Source organism: Vicugna pacos, chromosome 27 (assembly GCF_048564905.1).
Source record: "Vicugna pacos chromosome 27, VicPac4, whole genome shotgun sequence".
Taxonomy (NCBI): domain Eukaryota; kingdom Metazoa; phylum Chordata; class Mammalia; order Artiodactyla; family Camelidae; genus Vicugna; species Vicugna pacos.
Window position 1 is genome coordinate 18,044,354 of NC_133013.1, and position 21,488 is coordinate 18,065,841.

At 38.6% G+C, this 21,488-nt stretch overlaps 1 protein-coding gene and 1 non-coding gene across 4 annotated transcripts in view; both read left to right on the forward strand.

Annotated features, from left to right (window-relative positions):
- FANCI (FA complementation group I) overlaps window positions 1–21,488 on the forward strand; it is a 58,638-nt gene that overhangs the window by 36,086 nt on the left and 1,064 nt on the right. For all 3 annotated transcript variants that reach the window (XM_006198460.4, XM_072950760.1, XM_072950759.1), the window contains exons 20-37: window positions 2,516–2,617; window positions 3,822–3,998; window positions 4,075–4,196; window positions 4,729–4,893; window positions 5,487–5,666; window positions 9,481–9,647; window positions 9,978–10,054; window positions 10,928–11,044; window positions 13,122–13,173; window positions 14,000–14,127; window positions 14,221–14,289; window positions 14,475–14,568; window positions 14,892–15,079; window positions 16,146–16,199; window positions 16,280–16,339; window positions 18,834–18,908; window positions 20,383–20,478; window positions 20,763–20,870. In XM_006198460.4, coding sequence (XP_006198522.1) covers window positions 2,516–2,617; window positions 3,822–3,998; window positions 4,075–4,196; window positions 4,729–4,893; window positions 5,487–5,666; window positions 9,481–9,647; window positions 9,978–10,054; window positions 10,928–11,044; window positions 13,122–13,173; window positions 14,000–14,127; window positions 14,221–14,289; window positions 14,475–14,568; window positions 14,892–15,079; window positions 16,146–16,199; window positions 16,280–16,339; window positions 18,834–18,908; window positions 20,383–20,478; window positions 20,763–20,870 — 2,031 coding nt within the window. The remainder of the gene's footprint in view (window positions 1–2,515; window positions 2,618–3,821; window positions 3,999–4,074; window positions 4,197–4,728; window positions 4,894–5,486; window positions 5,667–9,480; window positions 9,648–9,977; window positions 10,055–10,927; window positions 11,045–13,121; window positions 13,174–13,999; window positions 14,128–14,220; window positions 14,290–14,474; window positions 14,569–14,891; window positions 15,080–16,145; window positions 16,200–16,279; window positions 16,340–18,833; window positions 18,909–20,382; window positions 20,479–20,762; window positions 20,871–21,488) is intronic.
- On the forward strand, window positions 19,547–19,618 carry TRNAT-GGU (transfer RNA threonine (anticodon GGU)). Its single transcript has one exon. It is a non-coding gene; the product is annotated as a tRNA-Thr (tRNA).

A 21,488-nucleotide genomic window follows, 5' to 3' on the forward strand; every position in this document is an offset into this window, starting at 1 on the left:
CGATGTTTTCAGGGTTCATCTATGTTGTACCATGTATGAGTACTTCATTCCTTTTTATGGCTAAATATTTCATATATGAATCTTTTTATATATTGAGAGAGTTCAAGATACTATTATGTACTAACAGTAATAACAACAGTACCTAATATTTATCATTTATAGACAACCAAGCAATTTATGAAGTACTGTATGGTAGATGATCTCATTTAGTCCTCACAAAACTCTGTGAAATAAGAACTGTTATCTCCATTTTACAGATTTATGTATATATATATATATATATATATGTATGTATTTTTTTTTTTGAAGTACAGTCAGTTACAATGTGTCAGTTTCTGGCATACAGCACAAAGTGTCCCAGTCATGCACATACATACATATATTCATTTTCGTATTCTTTTTTTCATTAAAGGTTATTACAAGATTAGATTTATATTTTAAGGTTCTGAAAGGTTAAGTAATTTAATTTGCCCAAGGTCACACAGTTAAGGTGCAGATCTGGAATTTGAACTCAGATCTTCTGGCTCAAGAGTCCAAACACGTGTTTCTCCTATTTGGAGTTAAGTTTCTTGGATCTATAAGTTGATGCTTGTCACCAAATTTGAGAAATGTCCACTCATTATTTTATCATTATTTTTTCTCCTCCTCCTCTCTTTCTCCTTTCCTTTTGGGACTTCGGTGGTGTATGTATGTTGGAATACCTCATGTTGTCCCATGGATCTCTGAGACTTGGCTCATTTTTCCTCAATGTTTTTACACTATTTTCTTCAGATTTGATATTTTCTCATAATATGTCTTCACGTTTACTTACTCTTCTGTCATTTCAGATTTGTTATTTTACTCTTGAATTATGTTAAATTTTATCAGATGCATTTGTGTGTCTGTCATTATGAGCATATGATTTTTATGAATTACATTACTTGACCTTTTAAAACAACATTGCATTTGCAGGGTAATACATTTCTGGGTTTGGTTTTCATTTAGGACTTTTACATATTTGTTTCTACGAGGGAATAGCCTGTAATTTTCATTTCTCATACTGATCCCCCTTGGTTTAGTATAAGTGTAGTAAAATGATTGGGGGGGATATTCCCTCTTTATCTGGCTTATATAAAATTTGAAATTGTCTCTTTATTTCCCTTACTTCATTTTTTCCCTTACTTATTTTGAGGTTACACGCTTTCTTTAAACTTTAAACGAAATTTTTGGCTTATGATTTTTCAGACTACACAAGTAGTGTGAATTCTAGGCCCATCTGCTAGAGTTCACTTCTATTAGCTTGTGGTTAGAAAGTCCCAGGGGAGACTTTTTTCCTCCCTTCACCTAAAGTCAAGGGTCAGGTAGGTACATATCCCTCTACCATCTTCCTCAATGTGGTGGATTTATTTTTCAGATACATCCACTAAGGATATCTCCTTTTGAGAATTCAAGCTTCATGTGAAGGTCTCTGATACAACCTTCACCCCCTGAGGCCCTAGGCTTTGTCTTTGATTTCGTGATACTTTTTACTTTCCTATCTTAACTGTCTATTTAATAAATACATCTGTATAAGATTTTTAATGCAAAATTTTCTATTCTTTACTAGGAGGTTTCTCTAGACCCTAATCCACCATTTTGCTCTAAATGGAACTTCTCTCTCTCCCCCTCTCCTTCCCACCCTCTTCCCTCTTCATCTCCCCCTTTATGCCATTGCTTTGTGATAATTCTGCCAAAAAAGCTCCATTTGAAAATAAGATCCTAGATATATAGAAATTATTGAAAGGTCCTGTACTATTCATCAAAAGCTTTTCAATGGGCCTTGGACCTGCTCCTATGTAAAATTTATATCCCATTAGTTATATTGTATCTTTTAAAGCTGTAATAATCAGTCCACCTACATTTGCACATTTAACAGGAGTCACAAATTATGACTGAAAGCTTAGAGCAGTACTTCCCAACTCAGGTTAGTGCGTGGACTAAAATTCTACAGACTTGAAAAGTTTTAAAAAAAAATTATGGCTAACATTTTTTTGATCTCTGTTATGTGCCAAATAGGAGTTGAAGCTCTTTACATGTGTTAGCACGTTTAATCCTTTTACAAACTTATATGTTTATAATATAGTAATAATCCTCATTACACATATGAGAAACCAAGGAGTGGACACCTTTATTGAGTTAATAAGTGGTGGTGCTGGGATTCTGTGCTCAGCCAGTCTGACTCTAGAGCCTGTATTCTTAACCATCAGGCCATACTGAAATGTTGATTGCCTATATAAATTTGGGAATTGATGTGAGAGTATGTTTTATAGGAGAGGTTATGGAAGTGAAATAAAAGAAAGATCTCAGTATAGTGCCTGAAGCAAGGGCGAAGGGTATGGATGAGCCAGAGCAACACAAATTTTGCTGCAATGTTCTTTGGACAGTTAGGAAATAATGTCTTAGAAAGCATTAGACATTAAAGGTGCCATTAGCTTGACCAATTAAAAAAGTGGAAAGCCTTCATGAGCCCTGGTGTCTTTTTCTTTACCATATACAGTTAAAGCAGTTCTATGAGCCAGAACCTGATGTGCTACCTCCTCTGAAATTAGAAGCTTGTGTTCTGACCCAAGGAAATCATATCTCTCTACAGGAACCACTGGTGAGGCTTTTTTCCTCCTCCTGTAACAGTAATTTTTACTCTCAAGTGAAATATCAGCCCTGTTGATACGGTTGATGTTCAGAAAGAGATACTTTCCCATGTGAAACTCTTGCTGATACTCCCAATGAATTTTACTCTTTGAACTTTTCCCTGCTTATCATTTCTGACTCATTATCACCTTGGTTCTATTGGTAAAATATCTGCATGTCAGTAATTTACTAAATCAAGGCATCCATCATTTCTCCCAGGGAGCATCGTAATCTCCTGTTTATGGTTCTTTGATTGCCTATACTAAATAAATATACTTTAAAATGGGGAGAAGGAGGTCACCCAGAAGTACATGAACCCAGGGGACCTACTTCGTTAGTCTGGAGTGTATGATTTAGACTGAGCTAGCTAGAATTGGCATTCTATTTAACATTGAGAAAAACTAGGATAGGTTGATTTTCTTTTCTTTTTTTTTTAATTTTTAAAATATTTATTTAGGTGGGGGGGTAATTAGGTTTATTTACTTACTCTTGGAGGAGGTACTGGGGATTGAACCCAGGAACTCATGCATGCTAAGCATGTGCTCTACCACTTGACCTATACCCACCCCACCAAGTATTTTAGGTTTACTTATTTATTTTTATGCAGGCACTGGGGATTGAACCCAGGACCTTGTGCATGCTAAGCATGCATTGTACCACTGAGCCATACCCTCCCCTACTAGGTTAGTTTTCTATTCTAGTTGTCTAGCCTCAGAAAGACAAGCAAGAAAGAGGAAAACTGAAACTCCTTCATCCCAAGTCACTTAAAACTGAGATGTCCTCAGCCTAGCTCAGAGGTGGTATGTTTGTTTCCCAGAGATTCCCCTCAAGATAATCTCCTGTCTTTAGAATAGCTTCTGGGACTCAAAGGAGCTAGATAGAATTTAATTTCACAGCTTGGTTCCGTGGTGTTTGTACCAGATCAGAGATAGCACATCTGATGCTACATTCTTAGGTGTCAGCTGTTTATGAAGCCATCACCTTTGGGAAAGGTCAGAAAATAATGCCTCTGTTAGTTCAATTATTTTTTCCCCAGTTTGGTTAATCCATATTGACTTAATTTGTAATGCTAATGAATAATTTACTTTAGCCTTAATTAACAAATAATTCTTATTTATATCAACAGCTTCATGGGTTAGCCTTTAACAAGAATGTTCAATTATTTTCTTCTACAGGATTATCTTTTATGTTGTATTCAGCATTGTTTGGCCTGGTATAAGAGTAGAGTGATGCCCCTGCATCAGGAAGAAGAGGAGGAGGAAGAAGAAGATGGATTCTACCAAGACTTAGATGATATGTTGGAGTCTATTACTAATAGAATGATTAAGAGTGAACTAGAGGACTTTGAACTGGTAATTTCCAAGTCTCAGCTGTGTTGAATAATGGAGCTTTTTAGTAGCTTATTAATTGTTATCTTGTGTCTTATAGGACAAATCAGCAGATTTTTCTCAGAGCACTAGTATTGGCATCAAAAATAATATCTGCGCTATTCTTGTTATGGGAGTTTGTGAGGTTCTAATAGAATATAATTTCTCCATAAGTAATTTCAGGTAAGGTATTGCTGTGACTCTACTTGTAGTTTAATGAATAGTTCATTTTATTTATTTATTTATTTATTTTTCTTAAACTCCAGCGATATACTAGATACGAACAGACCACAGATGATGATGACACTATCTCTTAGATGGACATCTAGCCTAAGACCAAACTGTTCTTTCTACCAGGAACACCAAAGCATATGCCAGACAGGCTGGTGAATTTTGGCCCTCTAGCAGGGTTTAATTTATTCAAAATTCCCCAGATCCTAAACTCAAGAACTGATTTTAATAGAGAAATTTTGATTGGTGGTAGTGTTGAACACTCATTCTCTGCAGTGTCTGGTATAAATAAGAAGAAAAGAAATAACCCAGATAGATAGGTATCACCTGGGAGTGCTATGTTAATGAAAATCCATTCATTTGTAATGCTGGGTTGAAAGTATGGTGTCTAAAGAAGCAGTTTGATTTCCTTATCACTGTATGTGCAAGTTAACCACAATATTCTGATGCTTGTCCTTGGTGGTCTCTTTTTCCTTTTACACAGTAAGAATAAGTTTGAGGAGGTTCTGAGCTTATTTATGTGTTACAAGAAACTGTCTGACATCCTTAATGAAAAAGCTGGTAAAAGCAAAACTAAAATGGCCAACAAGACAAATGATAATTTTTTGTCCATGAAATTTGTATCTGATCTCCTCACCGCTCTTTTCAGGTAAGATTCTAACAGAGTGCTTAAAGACAGCAGCGCAGTGAAAATTAAAAACACCTACCAGAGTCACTGATATTACCTAGTTTGGATTCACAATTCTTAACATATGTACAGTAGGAAGTAAGTCAGAAGGTCTGTAATTTTCTTGAAATGAAAGTGTAACGATTCTACATAGGTACTTAAAGAGGTACCTTGAATTATAAGGAAAAGTCAGAAACAGTAGACTAATGAGTGAAAAGAAAATGTGTTTTGAGAAAATCTCCCTAAGTAGCTCAAACATTCTAGCATAAAAAGAGAAGAAGAACCCAAATTAAGAAAACAGAACAATAACAAAGAAAATACTAAGAAAACTAAGACTGACATTTAAATTTTATCAAAGTAGGAGGATTGGGGAAGGTGGGGAGAAGGTGAGGTAACACTGAGAACGGTATTTAAAGAAGGGCAGCCATGGCATTGATTCTGGCCTGGACTACCTAGAATCTGTCAGTCTATCGTTCAGTGCTTGCTGGGTGCTGCTATTCTGAACAGTGCCCAGAAAACCTAATTCCAAGTCCTAATAGCAGTAGGGGAATCTTTCTCTTTCTCTCTCTCTATAGGGACAGTAGCCAAAGTCATGAAGAGAGCCTGTCTGTTCTGAGGTCCAGCAATGAGTTTATGCGCTATGCAGTGAATGTAGCTCTGCAGAAGGTACAGCAGCTAATGGAAACAGGGCACGTGAGTGGCCCTGATGGCCAAAACCCAGAGAAGGTCTTTCAGAACCTCTGTGACATAACTCGGTAAGCTACACTTACCCTTAGAAACCTGTTCCACTTGCTGTGGAGTCTCCAAGAGAGGAAGTTGAGGGTGGCGATGAAGATGGTTTGAAGTTGGGTATGCCCTAAACGTGAAAGGGCAGTCACTAGTGTTGGGTTATTTCTCTAGCCTTATTTTGGTGTGCATTGTTAATCACGTATAAAATGTTTTTCTAGGGGGGAAGGAATTATTTTAAATGTTATTCTATTACCGGGAATAAAGAGGAATATTACATAATGACTAAATAATTCATCAAGTAGACATAACAATTTTAAATGTATATGCACCAAACAACAGAACTTCAAAATACTTGAAGCAAAAATGGATAGAACTGAAGGAGAAATACACAAATAATAATCTATTTCTCTCAGTAATCAGTAGAATTAGTAGATAGGAAATGAAGAAGGACATGGAAAACTTGAACACTATCATCCAGCTTGACTTAATTGACATTTATAGAACTTTCAGTCAGTTTTAAAATACACATACCTTTCGCGTGCTCATGGTGCATTCATCAAGATGGACCATATTTGGGGCCATAAAACAAACTCAACAAATTTTAAAAATAGGAATCAGTATGTTATTTCACCATAACAGAACTAATCAAGAAAGCAGTAACAGAAATATCTGGATAATCCCCATATGTTTATAAATTAAATGCATTTCTGAATAACCCATAGTCAAAGAGAAAGTCAGAAATTAAAAGGTATCTTAACAGAATGAAAATGAACACACAGCATATCAAATTTTGAGTAATCCAGCTAACGCAGCATCTAGGTCGAAATTTAGAACAATAGTGATTATATTAGAAAAAAGTAAAATCTTTAATGTAGGCTTTCACATTAAGAAAATAGAAGAGCAGATTAAAATGAAAGTAAGCAAAAGGAAGGAAATAATAAAGATAAAAGCAGAATAATTGAAATAAAAACAGAAAATAATAGAGAAAATGAATGAGACCGAAGCTAGTTTGTTGAGATCAATAAATGTAATAAACCTTAGCCAGACTGATCGGGAAAAGAGAGAAGACACAAATTACAAATATCAGGTATATGAGGAAGAGGAGACATCACTACTGATTCTGCAGACATTAAAAATTCATAATAACAGAATGTTAACTTTATGCCAATAAACTTGGTAACTTAAATGAACAGATTCTTTAAAGCTCACTCAAGAAGAAGTAGGTAACCTGAGTAATCCTATCTCTATTAAAGAAATTGCATTTGTGATTCAAAATTTTCCATTGACAAAAACTCCAGACCTAGATGTCTCCACTGGTGAATTGTACCAAATATTTTAAGAAGTATTACTAATATTTATATAGACTCTTCCAGAAAATAGAGGAGGAGGGAGCATGTCCCAACTTGTTTTATGAGGCCAGTGTAAATTACCTTGAAACCAAATCTAGCCAAAGACATTATAAGAAAACCACAGACCAAATTCCCTCGTGAATGTAATTGTTTAAAAAAATTGGAAAATTCACCCCAGCTATTTGAAGGATAGCATATTTAAGTGGAGTTTTCCCCAGGGATCCAAGTTTGGCTCAAAATTTGTAAGTCAGTCTGTATAATTCACCATGTCAACAGACTAAAAGCAAAAAAAAAAATATATTTATCCCAGTAGATATAGGAAATCAGAATTCAACATAAATCTTGATAAAATCTCTCAGCAAACCAGGATTGAAGGAAAACTTTCTCAATCCAATAAAGGAAATCCACCAAAATGCTACAGTTAACAGCATACATAATGAAGAAAGACTCAATAAATACTTCCCTTGCCCTGTGCTTTCACCATATACTATGCAAAATCATACTGGAGGTCCTAGCCAGTGCAGTAAGACAGGAAGAAGGAATAAAAGACATCCAGATTGGAAAGGAAAGAATAACACTGTCTTTATAGACTTTATAATTGTCTACATAAAAAATTCCAAAGAATTTTTTTATAAGCCACTAGATCTATTAAGTAAGTTTAGCAAGGTTGCAGGATACAGGGTCAGTGTTTTTTTTAACTGTATTTTTATTTACATACTGGCAGTTAACAACTGGAAATTGAAATTTAAAAAACTACCATTTACTGTAGCATCACAAAACATGAACTGCTTAGTGATAAATCTCACCAACATGCAAGATTTATGTGACGAAGTCTACAAAATATTAAGAGAAACCAACAGAGTCCCAAGTAAATGGAAAGATAAAGTGTCCAGGGATTGGAATATTCAGTGTTGTCAAAGTGTGAATTCTTCCAAACTTGATCCATAGAGTCAACACAATTCCAATCAAAATTCTATTAAGCTTTATCGTAGGAACTGACAAGATGATTCTAAAATTTATGTGGAAAAGTAAACGATCTAGAATAACTAAAACGTGAAATAAAAGAACAAAGAAGACTCCCACAATTGATTTCAAGTTTTAACTGTAAAATTGCTGTGTTTAAGAGAGTGTAGTATTGGCAGAATCATTGGAACAGAAATAGATGGTTCAGCATTGATTCAAGCAAGTATGATCATTTGACTTTTGACAGAGGTGCCAAGGTAATGCAATGGAGAAAAAGTCTTTTTCAGCAAATGATTTTGGACCAATTGGACAGCAGTATGTGAAAAAATGAACCTTTATCCATTCCTCTTGTCATATACAAAAAATTAACTTGAAATGGATCAGAGCCATGAATGAAAAACTAAATATTGTAAAACATTTAGAAAAAAACAGAAAAACCTTTGTGACCTTGTTTTAGGTAAAAATTTCTTAGATGTAATACCAGAAGCACAGTCAATATTTCTAAAAAGTTTCTCTCTGTTTTTTGAAAAACACTCAAGGAAATAAAAAGACAAGCCACAGATTAGGAGAAAATATTTGCAAAAACACATGCCTGATGACAGACTGGTAACCAGAGTATGTAAATAACTCTTGAACTTGCTAAGAAAACAACTGGATTAAAAAATGGGTAAAATATTTGAGCAGACACTTTACCAAAGAAGAATATGTAAATGGCAAAAACATAAAATGATGGTAAATGTAATTAATCATTAGGTAAATGCAAATTAAAATCACAGCGAGATAATCACTGAAGACCTATTAGAATGCCTAAAAGTGAAAAGACTGACCATACCAAAGTGTTGTCCTGAATGTGGAGGAATTTGAACTCTTACACACTATTGATGGAAATATAAAATGGTGCAACCACTTTGGAAAATAGTTGGGCAGTTTCTTAAAAAGTTAAGCACACACTGACCATAATGATATACCCATTCCACTCTTAGGTATTTATCCAAAAGAAGTGAAAGCAGATGTCCATATAAACATTTGAGTATAGCAGCTCTATTTGTAATAGTAAAATCTGAAAACAACCAAAAAGTCCATCAACAGATGGATGGATAAAGTAGTGAATGGACAAGCTGTGTACATCTATACCCTGGAATACTACTCAGCAATAAAATGGGGCAATCTACCAATACATGCAACAACATAGGTGACTCTCAAAAGAGTATGTTGTTCGCAAAGCCAGACCCTAAAGGCTATATAATGAATGATACCATTTTTATGTGATATTTTTGTAAATAAAACCATAAAGACAGGAAATAGATCAGTGGTTGCTTGGAAAATCAGGGGGAGAAAATTGACTACAAAGGAAGGAGCTCAAGGGAACTTTTGGGGTGATGGATATGTCTTGATTGTGAGGATGAGTACACAACTGTGTAAGTTAGTCAGAATTCCTAGAACTATACATCTACACAGTGTGAATTTTACTGCATGTAAATTGTACCTCAGTGAACCTGACTTTGAAAATAATATCACTTTTTCCCAGGGTCTTGCTTTGGAGATACACTTCAATTCCTACTTCAGTGGAAGAGTCAGGAAAGAAAGAGAAAGGAAAGAGCATCTCGCTGCTGTGCTTGGAGGGTTTGCAGAAGATACTCAGTGTTGTGCAGCAGTTCTACCAGCCCAAGATTCATCAGTTTCTCAGGGCTCTGGGTGGGCATTTCAATTTTGATAAGTTGGCTTGATCTGAGTTTCTCTTTCTTAACCAAACCTCGATTCTATTTGTTAACCTACCGGAGGACACCTGAGAACAGTCCTAATGTTGCTAAGTAGTGACATCTAGTGGATTCAGAATTGGCCCTTACTGGATTACATTTAACCACAGTGAATGGAAAATGGAATATAGTATTAAGAAATCACAGTGTGTTAGGAATATAATTAAATCTGCCTCCAAACTGTTTTGGCCTCCTAAAATTTTAGCTATGAAAAGACAAAAAAGCCTGAGCCTATTTCAAGGAAGGCAGAGTTCTTTTCCTTTCCTAGATGCCACAGATAAGGAAGAAGAAGAGGTAGAAGCCAGTGTCACTCAAAGAGCAGCATTCCAGATCCGGCAGTTTCAGGTGAGATGCCTGGGAAACTGCTGTACTTTGTGAGGGTCCCTGGAAAGGGTCTATTAGCAGGGCCAGCTGGTGAGAATGGGCAGACAGTGAGCAAGTAGGACAGGAATCTTCTGGGTCATCATCCAAGCAACAAGACATAGCCCTTAGAACGAAAGATAGTGCATCTAAAAGGATTCTAGGGAGGTTGTGGATTAAGCCACCCCAATCTGCAGCATTTATTTCCTATAAGAATCACTGTTTGGGTTGATACAAAGAGATAGCTAGGAGTCCTTTATGGAGTATAATTTGGCTTTGTCAGTTTGCATAAAGACTGGACAGTGAAGCCTGTTAGTTCCTAACCACTAGTTGTCACAATATTAGGCTCTTTTATCACAGAGGATTTGTTTAATAAATAATTTTAAAGTTCCTGTTATGTGCCAGGGACTGTCCCAGGTACTGGAGATACAGCAGGGAATAAAAGAAACAGAACCCTGCCCTTGCAGAGCTTATGTTATAGTGGAAAGAGACTGACAGACAAAATTTAGAGTGTTTCAGATGGTGAGAAGAACTGAGAAAAGGAAAACAGGGAAAGTGTGTAGGGAATGCTGGCACTAGGGCGTGGTCTACCCCTGAGGTCAGTAGGTGGGCTTCCGATGGCAGGGGGTTGGAGGAGAAGGGGTCCATAGTTTTTAAGAAAACTCTCAGACTTACAATTAAAAAACAGGGTAGGAAACTACCTGTTCAATTCAGGTTTATTTTCAGATTTTATCCTTTTGGGTTTTTGGTAGCTTTGAATCCTTTCTGTCCCAGCCTTAGGAGTCTCTAGCTAGATGTCTCTTCTCCCTGCTAGTAACATGTCTGCTAATGTTTCTGTACATACTTTTCCTTTCTCAGAGGTCCATGTTGAATTTACTTAGCAGCCAAGAGGAGGACTTTAACAACAAAGAAGCCCTCCTGCTAATCACTGTTCTCTCCAACTTGTCCAAGCTGCTGGAGCCCTCCTCCCCTCAGGTATGAGCGCCACTCGTTCAGTCCCTCGTGGCATCCCTCAGAAGACAAGGAGTATTAACGTCTTAATAGTATGTCCTCTTGAAGTCTGGTTTATTTAAAGTGATATATTCAGTTATGTTTCTGAATTAATACAAGATGTATAAGATGTCCCCTTCCCTACATAGGGTTTCTACCATGACGTAATTACTGCTTTTGTTAATTTGGCCACCTGTCAAGAGTAAACTGTAAGCACTATAGAAAAACATTTTATCTTTGGGGACTTCAGCCTTCTTAACCTGTGTTTTTCTCCACTCTTGGTGTTTTCTAAGATGAAAGTGTGTTAATTACCAAGAAAGTAGCTGACATTCAGCAGTAGGCTTTCTCAGTAAGTTGAGCTGCCCCTGAGTTTGGTGGAGATTCAACAAAAGGTGATAAGTCAGAAAGCATAGTTACAGTCCTGAAACAGAACCAGTCCTCCCAGATAGGTCTGAGGTATATGTATATGGGTGTGAGGACATACACACAGAATTGCGTTCACGCATATAGAATAAGAGAAGGGCCACATTTTGTGGGTCTGTTATATCCGGGAGTAATTTCCCTACAGGATGGTAAAGAGTGTCCTGAGAGCCTAGGGCTGTGTGGTCCTACCACATCTGCTTCCTGGTTTGTGAGGAGGCAAGGTGGAGTGCTGAGATTGAAGCCTCCTGTGTGAGCCCTTGCTTTAGGAAGAACTGACCAGACGGTAGCCTGGCGCGTTATGGTGTTGAGCACTGAGAAGCGGACCTGACTTTCCTGTTGTCCTGGTTCCAGGTAGCCAGAAAAAAGTCCCTTTTGCTACTTACTTCATCCTAGATTGAAACAACGCATCCCACTTTACTTTCAGTTTAATTCATTCATATTGTTGCTTTTGCTGTAAGGACCAGAGGACTAGGAAAGAAACACGGACAGCAAATTTGAACATGGGGACATTTGAGGGAAAATAAATAGATTTGGAAAGGCTAATATAAACGGGAAATTTTTATAATTTAATTTTCACCACCCACCCCCTCATAACTTCAGGTAGTCTTTAAAATTTTTTAATTTAGTTTTAAATGAGTAATAAAGTCCTATGATTTGAAAAACGGAAATTATAAAAAGGTTTACAGTAAATGGTCTCCCTCCTATCCATGTCCTCCACCTGTTCAGTTCTTCTTCTCCCTCAAATAAGTAAATACCTTCTTTTAGTTTCTTATGTAAAGAGTTTCTTTGTTCCTGTACAGCAAATGTGAATATAGATTCTTATTCCTGAGCCTACCCGTCTTCACACAAAAGCTTGTTCAGCTTCTTGCTTTATTTCTTTATTACATTTAACACTGTATTCTGGAAATCTTTTTCTATCAGTTCGCAGAAAACTTTCTGTTAGCCTGTGAATTTATCTTTTTCCCCAGTAGATCAAAAACTGAATTCTTACTGGTCATTTTACATTGGAGTATCTCTGCATCTCAGTGCCTTTGTGCCTGTAAGTCTATCCCAAAGAACTGCTGAAGCAGAAAGCTGTGTGCGTATCTGGCAACATAGGACCTGCTATCCCAAGACCTTAAGCTTCCCAAAGCTCTGGGGTTTTGCCTCTTTTTTTTGTTTGTTTGTTTTCCTGCTCCCTTCTAACCTCCTGTGGCCTCTTGGTTCTTAAAAGCGAATTCTTCTATCTTTATGGCCAGGATCTCTCTCTCCTACACCTTTCTATTAGCTTACTCCTTAAAGATGTCTCAAATGCAGAGTGTGGGGCATGAGAAGGAAAAAAAGAGGAGGTGGGTGCTTTAGACCGTGGTGGTAGGGGTAGAGGAAGTTTAGGGAGGTAAGAGCCCAGACCCCAGGACCTTTGGCCCTTATTGAGGGCATAGACATTGAGAATTAAGTCATGTGCTATATTGAGAAAAGTATCACTATTTCTCATAACTTTGGACTTATTTTTTGCTATTTGTAGTAGATTACCACTTTAGATCCAGGCACATATTTTGGCAGGTGTTTTCCTTAGGCTCAGAAGGGTCATGGGCTCTTTTAGTCTGACATCACCTAGATCTCTTTTGGCATGTTTCTTTAATATCTGAATGATCTTTAGTTTGTGCAGATGTTATCCTGGACATCTAAGATTTGCAAGGAAAACAGCTGGGGTAAGTTTCCTGCCATGTTTCCTTTTAGGCTTTATATAAAATCATCACCACCCAAAAACATTTAGAAAATTACACATTCACCAGAGTGTCCAAAATGAAAAAAATACACAATACCAATACTATGTGTTGGTAAGAATATAGAGCAGTTGAACTCTCATTCCTGCTGCTGGAGGTGTCAGCTGGTATAATATCTGAGTACTAAAATAAACATATGCTTATGATCCAGCAGTTTCACTCCCAGCAAAAATAGGTGGAAGAGTTCTCACAGCAGCGCTGTTCTGATCGGCAAAACCAAACCCAAATGTTCATCAGCAGTAGAAGGGATAAAGGAATTGTGCCGTACACACACCATTGCTGTACAGTATTCCACTAATGTAATGAGAATGAACAAACTACACGGACACACAACATGGAGGAATCTCACATACGTAACATTGAACAAAAGAAGACAGACACAAAGAGAGTACTTTGTATGATTCCATTTAGATAAGGTTCAAAATCAGACAAAACTAGATGTGAGGTTACAAGTCAGAATAACAGTTTCCTTGGTGGGGGTGGCATTTCTGGGTGCTGCTGGTGTTCTGTATCTTGATCTGTGTGCTAGTTAACACAATGATTGTGACTAATAATAGAGAACATTTCTTTGGTCCCAGGGGTAGAAGTGCACTTTTGTGGAAGAGCTGCCTTGGTTGGAGTGTGTGCAGCACAGGGATATTGTGCCCAAGACGTGACAAGCTACTTGTTCCAGTTAGGCACCCCCCCTCCCCACCAAAGGACTGACTAGATTATAACTTACCTTTTAAGTTTCTTTCCTTCCTACTCCTAGAGGATGCCTCACTTTGCAAAGGCTTGATGAATTTGCTCTTCAGCCTCCATGTTTTGTATAAGAGTCCTGTCATCCTGCTACGTGACTTGTCCCAGGATATCCATGGACATCTTGGAGACATAGACCAGGTACCAGAGTAAGCCTTCAACACAACACCCTGAGTTGGGGATAGAGGCCAGGGGAACAGCCTTACTGCCATTACATCTTACCTCCCTCCCTAGGATGTAGAAGTGGAGAAAACAAACCACTTTGCAGTGGTGAATTTGAAAACAGCTGCCCCTACTGTGTCTGTAAGTGTTGATCCCCACCCCTTGGGAAATAGCCTTGTCATATCTTCCATTTTATTGCCTGTAAAGTGTGAATTATAGTGGCTCTTGTCGTGAGGCCTGTAACTGCCTGCAGGTGGCCATGTTGATGTATTACACCAGCAGTCAGTTGTGTGCAGTGAGCCATGTCAGGCATTCTTTTCTTTCAGTTACTTGTTCTGAGTCAGGCTGAGAAGGTCCTAGAAGAAGTGGACTGGCTGATCACCAGACTTAAGGGACAAGTGAGCCAAGAAATCATACCAGGTAAGATGAGTTGAGGGAGGGGTTCCAGGAACTGTGATCAAAGCAAAGTCAACCAAAATCTGAATTGGACTACAACATAAAAGCGGAGGCCCTGAGCTGTTTGTTCATTTGTTTGTGCTAGATTTCCAGTGTAATGAAAGAAGTAGAAGGTAATATGGTTTATGACAGCATGATTATTGATGTGCTCTGCATGATGAATTACATGTTCATTTTCCTTACAAACTGCTTAGTTAATGATGTTTAGTTGGTTTCTAAATCTCTTGCACTTCAACTAGAAAATAAGGCCAGTTGGGTTTGAATGTTCCGATTTCATTTTCCTTCAGAAGAGACCTCTTCTCAGGCAACTCTACCAAATCATCCTATTGAGAAGGCCATCATCATACAACTGGGAACTCTGCTTACGTTTTTCCATGAGCTGGTGCAGACAGCCCTGCCATCTGGCAGTTGTGTGGACACCTTGTTAAAGGATCTTTGCAAAATGTACACCATTCTTACAGCACTTGTCAGATATGTGAGTATGGGAGACAAGATCAGGGTCACCACCACTGTTCTGCCCCACCCAGCCAGGATGCGACCCACTGCTGCAGGATGCTCCTGTGCAGAGCTCTTGCCTACATCTTTGCAAGTCATAGGTTGATCAGTAAGTAGCAGGTATCTCCAGGTCCGGAAAAAAACAGTTGATGGCATAATTCTGAATCTGTTTTAAGAGGCCTTTATTTCCTTGGCATTTGAGTATGTGGTACCTGATTGAGAGTGAGTGCCTCTTCAAACACCTTCTAAGACTCAGTCTAAACTATTGCCATAGAACTTAATCTGATTCCAACTGCACAAAAAGGTTGACTGTTGCAGTCTGGACACTGGAAAGGTATTTGCTCCTTTAACAAGTAGATATTAAATGCTTTACAAGTCAGGTACTAGGGTAGGGAATAAGTTTATTTTTTTTTAATACAAGGTATACTTGCCCTGAGTTTTAGTTAATGCTTCTTAGTATCTGTTAACCAGAAACTTTTTGCACTTGGCAATATTTTGTTTATCAGCAGACATTCAGAGAGTGATAGGAACTAGGTAATTTAGTTTTGATTCTACCAATGATCCACATGAGTACTTAGAAAGGCATCGACAATCCAAGAAAGATGGTGAGCCAGCTCACACCATATACCCAAACAGCAGTGCAGCCAGAAGGTGCAGCTCTGGCTACATGATGTGGCTTCTGAGCTTCTGTGGTAGAAATACTGAGAACGTCTAATCTTTATTGCCTTTTTTTAAAGGAAAAACAGCAAAGTCATTAGTTTTCTAGATGCAAGAACTATTCAGCCTGAAGGACTTTTAAAGCAGTAAACTAAACAAGTCAGAAACAGAAACTTTTCATTGCCTGTTGTCTGGGAAGCTTTGGAACTCAGAGGAGGGGAAAAAGGAAGCCTTGAGTCTAGGATTCTCTATAAATCCGGTAGCTTGTTTTCTTTTCCCTCCCCAGTCAGAGCAGTAAGTCACACTCCATTTGCTCACTGAGTCACTACCTGTAGTTTCATGGGACAATTATATAGGATGGCATACTAAAACTTGAACTCTCTTGTTAGTATCTCCAGGTGTGTCAGAGCCCCAGAGGAATTCCAAAAAATATGGAAAAGCTGGTGAGTTGAGAATGCCTTTCCCAGGAATGGGGGAAGCATCTTATTCCTAGTTACATTGGTTTCCTTCTCCTTTGCTGCAGGTGAAGCTCTCAGGTTCACATCTGACCCCTCTGTGCTATTCTTTCATTTCTTACGTACAGGTAAGTTATTCAGAGTCTGCACCAAAATATGTCTTCAAGTAAGAAAGGACTCCTTATATTCCTGGGGGACTGCTAGGTCACCTGAGCTGCGTGTATATAAAGTTTCTTCTCTACTTACCAGAAGCCAGAGGTGCCTATTTGAGAACAAACCAAAGCTTGAAGTCTTTACAGCAAGGAAGTCTTTTTATTTTTAAAGAAGAAAAAGATGTTAACAATTTAGAGAGAGAAAGCATTTGATATGCTTATACTTGGAGCAGGGAAGAAACAAGCATGCTTGGGCTTGGTGACTTAGTTTACTTCTGGGTGATTCCAAATCTGTGCCATTGGGCATCCTTTGGGAATGTGAGTAAAGCAGCAGCAAGTGTAGTGAGAGTGAACGAGATGATGCATGAAAAGCGCTTCACACAACACAGGCAAGTGTTCTCTAAACATTAGCTGCTCTAATAAAATGAATATGGTCTTACGGCATTGTTTCCCAAGCTGAACTCTATGGAACATTCTTCTGCCAAATAGTAATACTAGTTATTTAAAAAGCCAAGAACAGATAGCAAGTTAAGAGGTAGGGCTGAGGCTTGAACCCAGGTGGTTTGACTCTACAAGGACCAGCGTATTTTTCTGTAAAGGGCCAGATGGTAAGTGCTTTTAGGTTTTGCAGGCCATACAGTCACTGTCACAATTAGACTGTGTTGTTGTAGCATAAAAATAGCCATAGACAATATACAAATGAATGAGCTTGGCTGTGTTCAATAAAATTTTATTTTCAAAAACAAGCGGTGGGCTAGATTTGGCCTATGGGTTGTAGTTGGCCAGCCCCTGCTCTAGAATTAATACCTGATACTCATGGACATGTAAAGTGTTGGAAGGTGTGGGTTTTTGTGTTTGACTCCACGCTCAAGCATTTTCTTCTGCATATCACCAGGCACCTTCTAGACTGGTTTTTTCCACGTTACACAAAAACTCGTTCTGCGTTACATTTGTTTCTACATTACACAAAAACCAGTTATGTATTCCCTGGATATTTTCCCCCTTCCCAGTCTGTGTTTGACATAAAGCCTTACTGGACAAGTCAGCTGACTCACAGGCAAAACATTTTTCTCTTTGTGAGATGGACTTGATGAGCGACCTCGGGCAAGAGCCCATGGTTCCATTAACTCCAACTTTTATCTAGAAATCTGGATTGTATTTGCTGCATCTTTTAGAGAGCTATTTATTCTCTTTTAGCCCCTTCTTTTTTCCCATAGCCTTGGATCTCAGTGGGAAGAAAGTGATGAAAGCTATTGCTCCAAAACCTTTAGCATCCTGCTCAGAACTGTGTACCTTTAAAAGACGCTTCTCTTCCAGCTACAGTTTTAATCCTACCTGAATTGGCAGAAATGGGCAATAGATGGGGTTGATTTAGGGAGTTTCAACAAGGTCCCATCTTGGGTACAACCTTTAGGATGGTGGCTTACTTCCCATTTGGTCACATGAGTTCTATCTATGGCTGCTTCTCTGCCCCTCCCTTAAAAAGGTTTCACACTCTACCCTGCTTTCCAGGGCCCAATTCCAGCCCCTCTGGAATCCATACGTTTTCTTATTTTCTAGAACATGGCTTGTGGACCAAGCCTCCTGCTTCTCACATGGCTCTAGTGATATAATTTCTCTTCATGTGCAGGTCTCTGTTTTGTCTGTTTTTTGAGGCGTCAGATATTATACTGGTAATGATATTGGTTTTTTTTTTTTAATTGAAGTCTAGTTGATTTACAGGTCTCCTTTTAATTCTTTTTCTTACCCCATGGAGCATGGTAAGTTTCATTCCTAGAGGGCATAGAACTCCCCCTTCAGATAAAAGATTCCTCTTTGTGTACCTCATACTTGGGTGGCTTTCCTCCTCAGTCTCTCCTGACTCGTGTCTTGATTCTTTTCTGCCTTATCAGAATCCTGTACTTCTTGGTTCCCTTTCTTATTGGTTCTTTCTGTATCCAGGAGCTCTTTATTCTCTGTTTATCTGTAACAGGGAAATAAGCATCCCTGTGACCCGTGTAAGATGCTCCTGGTGATTGCCTCCAAGTGCGAAGACTTCAGGCCTCAGAACAGCCTCTCCAGCTTCCTCTCCTTTATGCAACCCTTTTAGTTAACTTCCCAGTAGGGAACTACCTATTCCTACTACCGCCTTGACAGTCCCCATTTTTACCATCCTTTTGTACCTCACTAGTCCCTTGGCTGGCCTGGTATAACAGTGGTTGGTCCTGCCCTAACTTCCAGGTGCTTCTAAGAGCAAGATTGTAAAACCTTCCAACGACAAAAAGAAATAGAAAACTATTTTAGGATTATTAAGTGTCACAGAATATTTCCCATCTTCCAGCGTCTGCTACAGGATTCTCTCTTCACCCAGACTTGGCTCCTTTATAAGAGTCCCCACACTCTTCTTTAATCACCTTCCTAGAAAACTACCACTAGCCTGCTAGCGCTACAGAAAAATCTTCAGGAATGAGAAATTGTTTCTGTTTCTTAGAACAAGAAGAGTAAGAGCCTAAAATATACAGGAGAAAAGAAAAAAGAGAAAACCTCTGCTGGTGCCACAGTCATGGTAAGTTGCTGACAGTAACCATTAAAATGTTGTTGCTGGTGAACCTTGAAAATACTATGCTAAGTGAAAGAAGCCTGTCACAAAAAGACTACATATTATTTAAGTCCATTTATACAAAATGTCCAGAAAAGGAAAATCTGAAAAGACACAAAGTAAATTAGTTGTTGCCTAGAACTGGGGAGTGCAGTGAGGTACTGGAGAAACTGGGAAGGTGCCTGCTAAAATGGGTGCAGGATTTCTGGGGGGGGTGTGTGTGAAAATTTTCTAAAATTGACTGTAGTGATGGTTGTACAGTTCTGTGAATATACTAAAAAACACTAAACTGTACCATGTAAATAGGTAAGTTGTATGGTATGTGAATTATATAAAGCTAGGGGAAAAGTGCTTGTGCATGGCTGCTTCTCGGCTCATGGATTTTATATGATCAGGTGGAACATCTTTCTCTAAACAAAAAAAAAATACATGCTTTATTCAGGAAATACCAGAAAATCTTGAGCTTTCTTTAAAAATAGAAATAGCCTAGGATAACCATTGGGGAGGAACTGGTTTTAGAAAAAGTTTATGTCTCTCTCTAATATAACAATTCCACTTTTAGGATATAGAAATTATAAAGGCCTATATATAGGATGGGGGGGTGGGGGGATATGGCTCAGTGGTAGAGTGCATGCTTGGTATGCACGAGGTCCTGGGTTCAATCCCCAGTACCTTCATTAAAAATAAGCAAGCCTAACCCCCCATAAATAGATAGGTAGAAAGAAACTGCCATTTAAAAAATAAATAAAATTTTTTTAAAGGCCTATGTATAGAATGGTCCTAGCAATGTTGTATATAAAAATGAAATATTGGGAAAACTTAGACACCTACTAATAGAGGACTGGCTAAATGGGTTTATAGTACATTTATACTGTAGAATACTATGCAGACTTGAAAAAAATACAAATCTAAAAGTTCAGATGCAGAATTCTCTCCAAGATGTTAAGAAAAGAAGATGAGAACAATGTCCTCATCTGTAGTTTTTTTTTAATACAGAAACATGTCTGTATGCGTAAGAAGTGTATGGAAGGATCTACAAGTTACAGTTCAAGTTGAAGGGAAAGAGATACAAGCCCAGCAGTGAAAATTCGTATGTAGATTAGAGGAAGTAGAGCTGGTGCAGAATGGGCTCACTGTTACAAGAGTATCAAGTCAGAGAGGCAACCAAATTTCTCCCAACAGTCCTTCCCTTGGCCAGTCTCTAGATAACAAATATTTAGGAATTATAAATGGAAGGATTTGCTACAATCTCCATTGGCATTTAGGTCCTTTGATGAGACTAAAGTACCACTTAACTACTGGTGTATAAGTAAAGCTGCATTTGATTGGAAAACTGACTAGCTTCCCCCCAAAGCCATGAACAGTTCTGTTACTGACAGCTTCAGTGGACTTCAGAAACCCTTGAACCCAAAATTTAGGTCTTCTCTTCTTTGCCCTGTAGGCCAGAGTTCTTCGGGAAACCAAGCCAATCCCTAATCTCATCTTTGCCATTGAACAGTATGAAAAATTTCTCATCCACCTTTCTAAGAGATCCAAGGTAAACATACTCTATTTTCTACCAATTCCGTGTACACTGTGAGGGGACCTGGCCTGAAGCAGCACAACTGCAATGGGGCAAAGAATTGCAGTTCTTTTCTGTTTCTTTGCTATTTCTGATCTGATGGCCCGAATCCACATTCATGTGAGGAAACTGATGGAAAAGGTCAAGTGGGTGGTTGCTTACTTTAAGTAGGAACTGAAGGGCTTGTCAGAGATGGCTGAGGCTGTCCTGGGCAGGATCTATCAGCAGGGAAATGTGCCCGGTTTGTGATCCTGTCACAGGTGAACCTGATGCAGCACATAAAGCTCAGCACCTCACGGGACTTCAAGATCAAAGGAAACATCCTGGACATGGTTCTTCGAGAGGATGAGGAGGATGAAAACGAAGAGGTCAGTGCCTGCGTCTGACTGGAGTGCAGCAAGCCCGGCCACCCCCTCAAAGTGGTTGTTAGTAGCCTGTGTATCTGGGAGCAGCCACACATTAGTGGAGGGGCAATAGCCACAGAGAAAGGGCCAAAAGGTGGTCAGAGATGAAGCTGAGCATTCTTAAGAGAACGGTTATAAAGCTTGAACCATACCAAGTTGCCCAGGCCTGTACATTTTGAGTAGACATTTCCAGAAAGGGGCTGATGAAAACAAGGTCTTACTGCAGGTCTTCTGTGCCTTTTTGAACCACTGGAAAATTACGAGCCCACGCATTCTGGCTCAGAAACCAGTTTACTTCCATTTCTATCATTCCCTCCTTCAAAGCAGGGTCACTCTATGGTTAGCTCAGGTAGTCATGCCAGTTTCCTATCCTTTTTCCCCCTCTGGCAAAACTAGAGGAGGAGGAACAAACCAGGTACAGTAGTACTGTGAGCCCAACTGAAGCAGGACCCAGTGTTTCCTTGCCTCTAGCGTTTAAGATTTCTAACACCTCTGGTTTGTCCAAAATAGAAGTAGCAAATCATTGGCCCATTCCCATTTCAAAAATTGGAAGTTTACATAAAACACCCCAGCTTTCTAGCT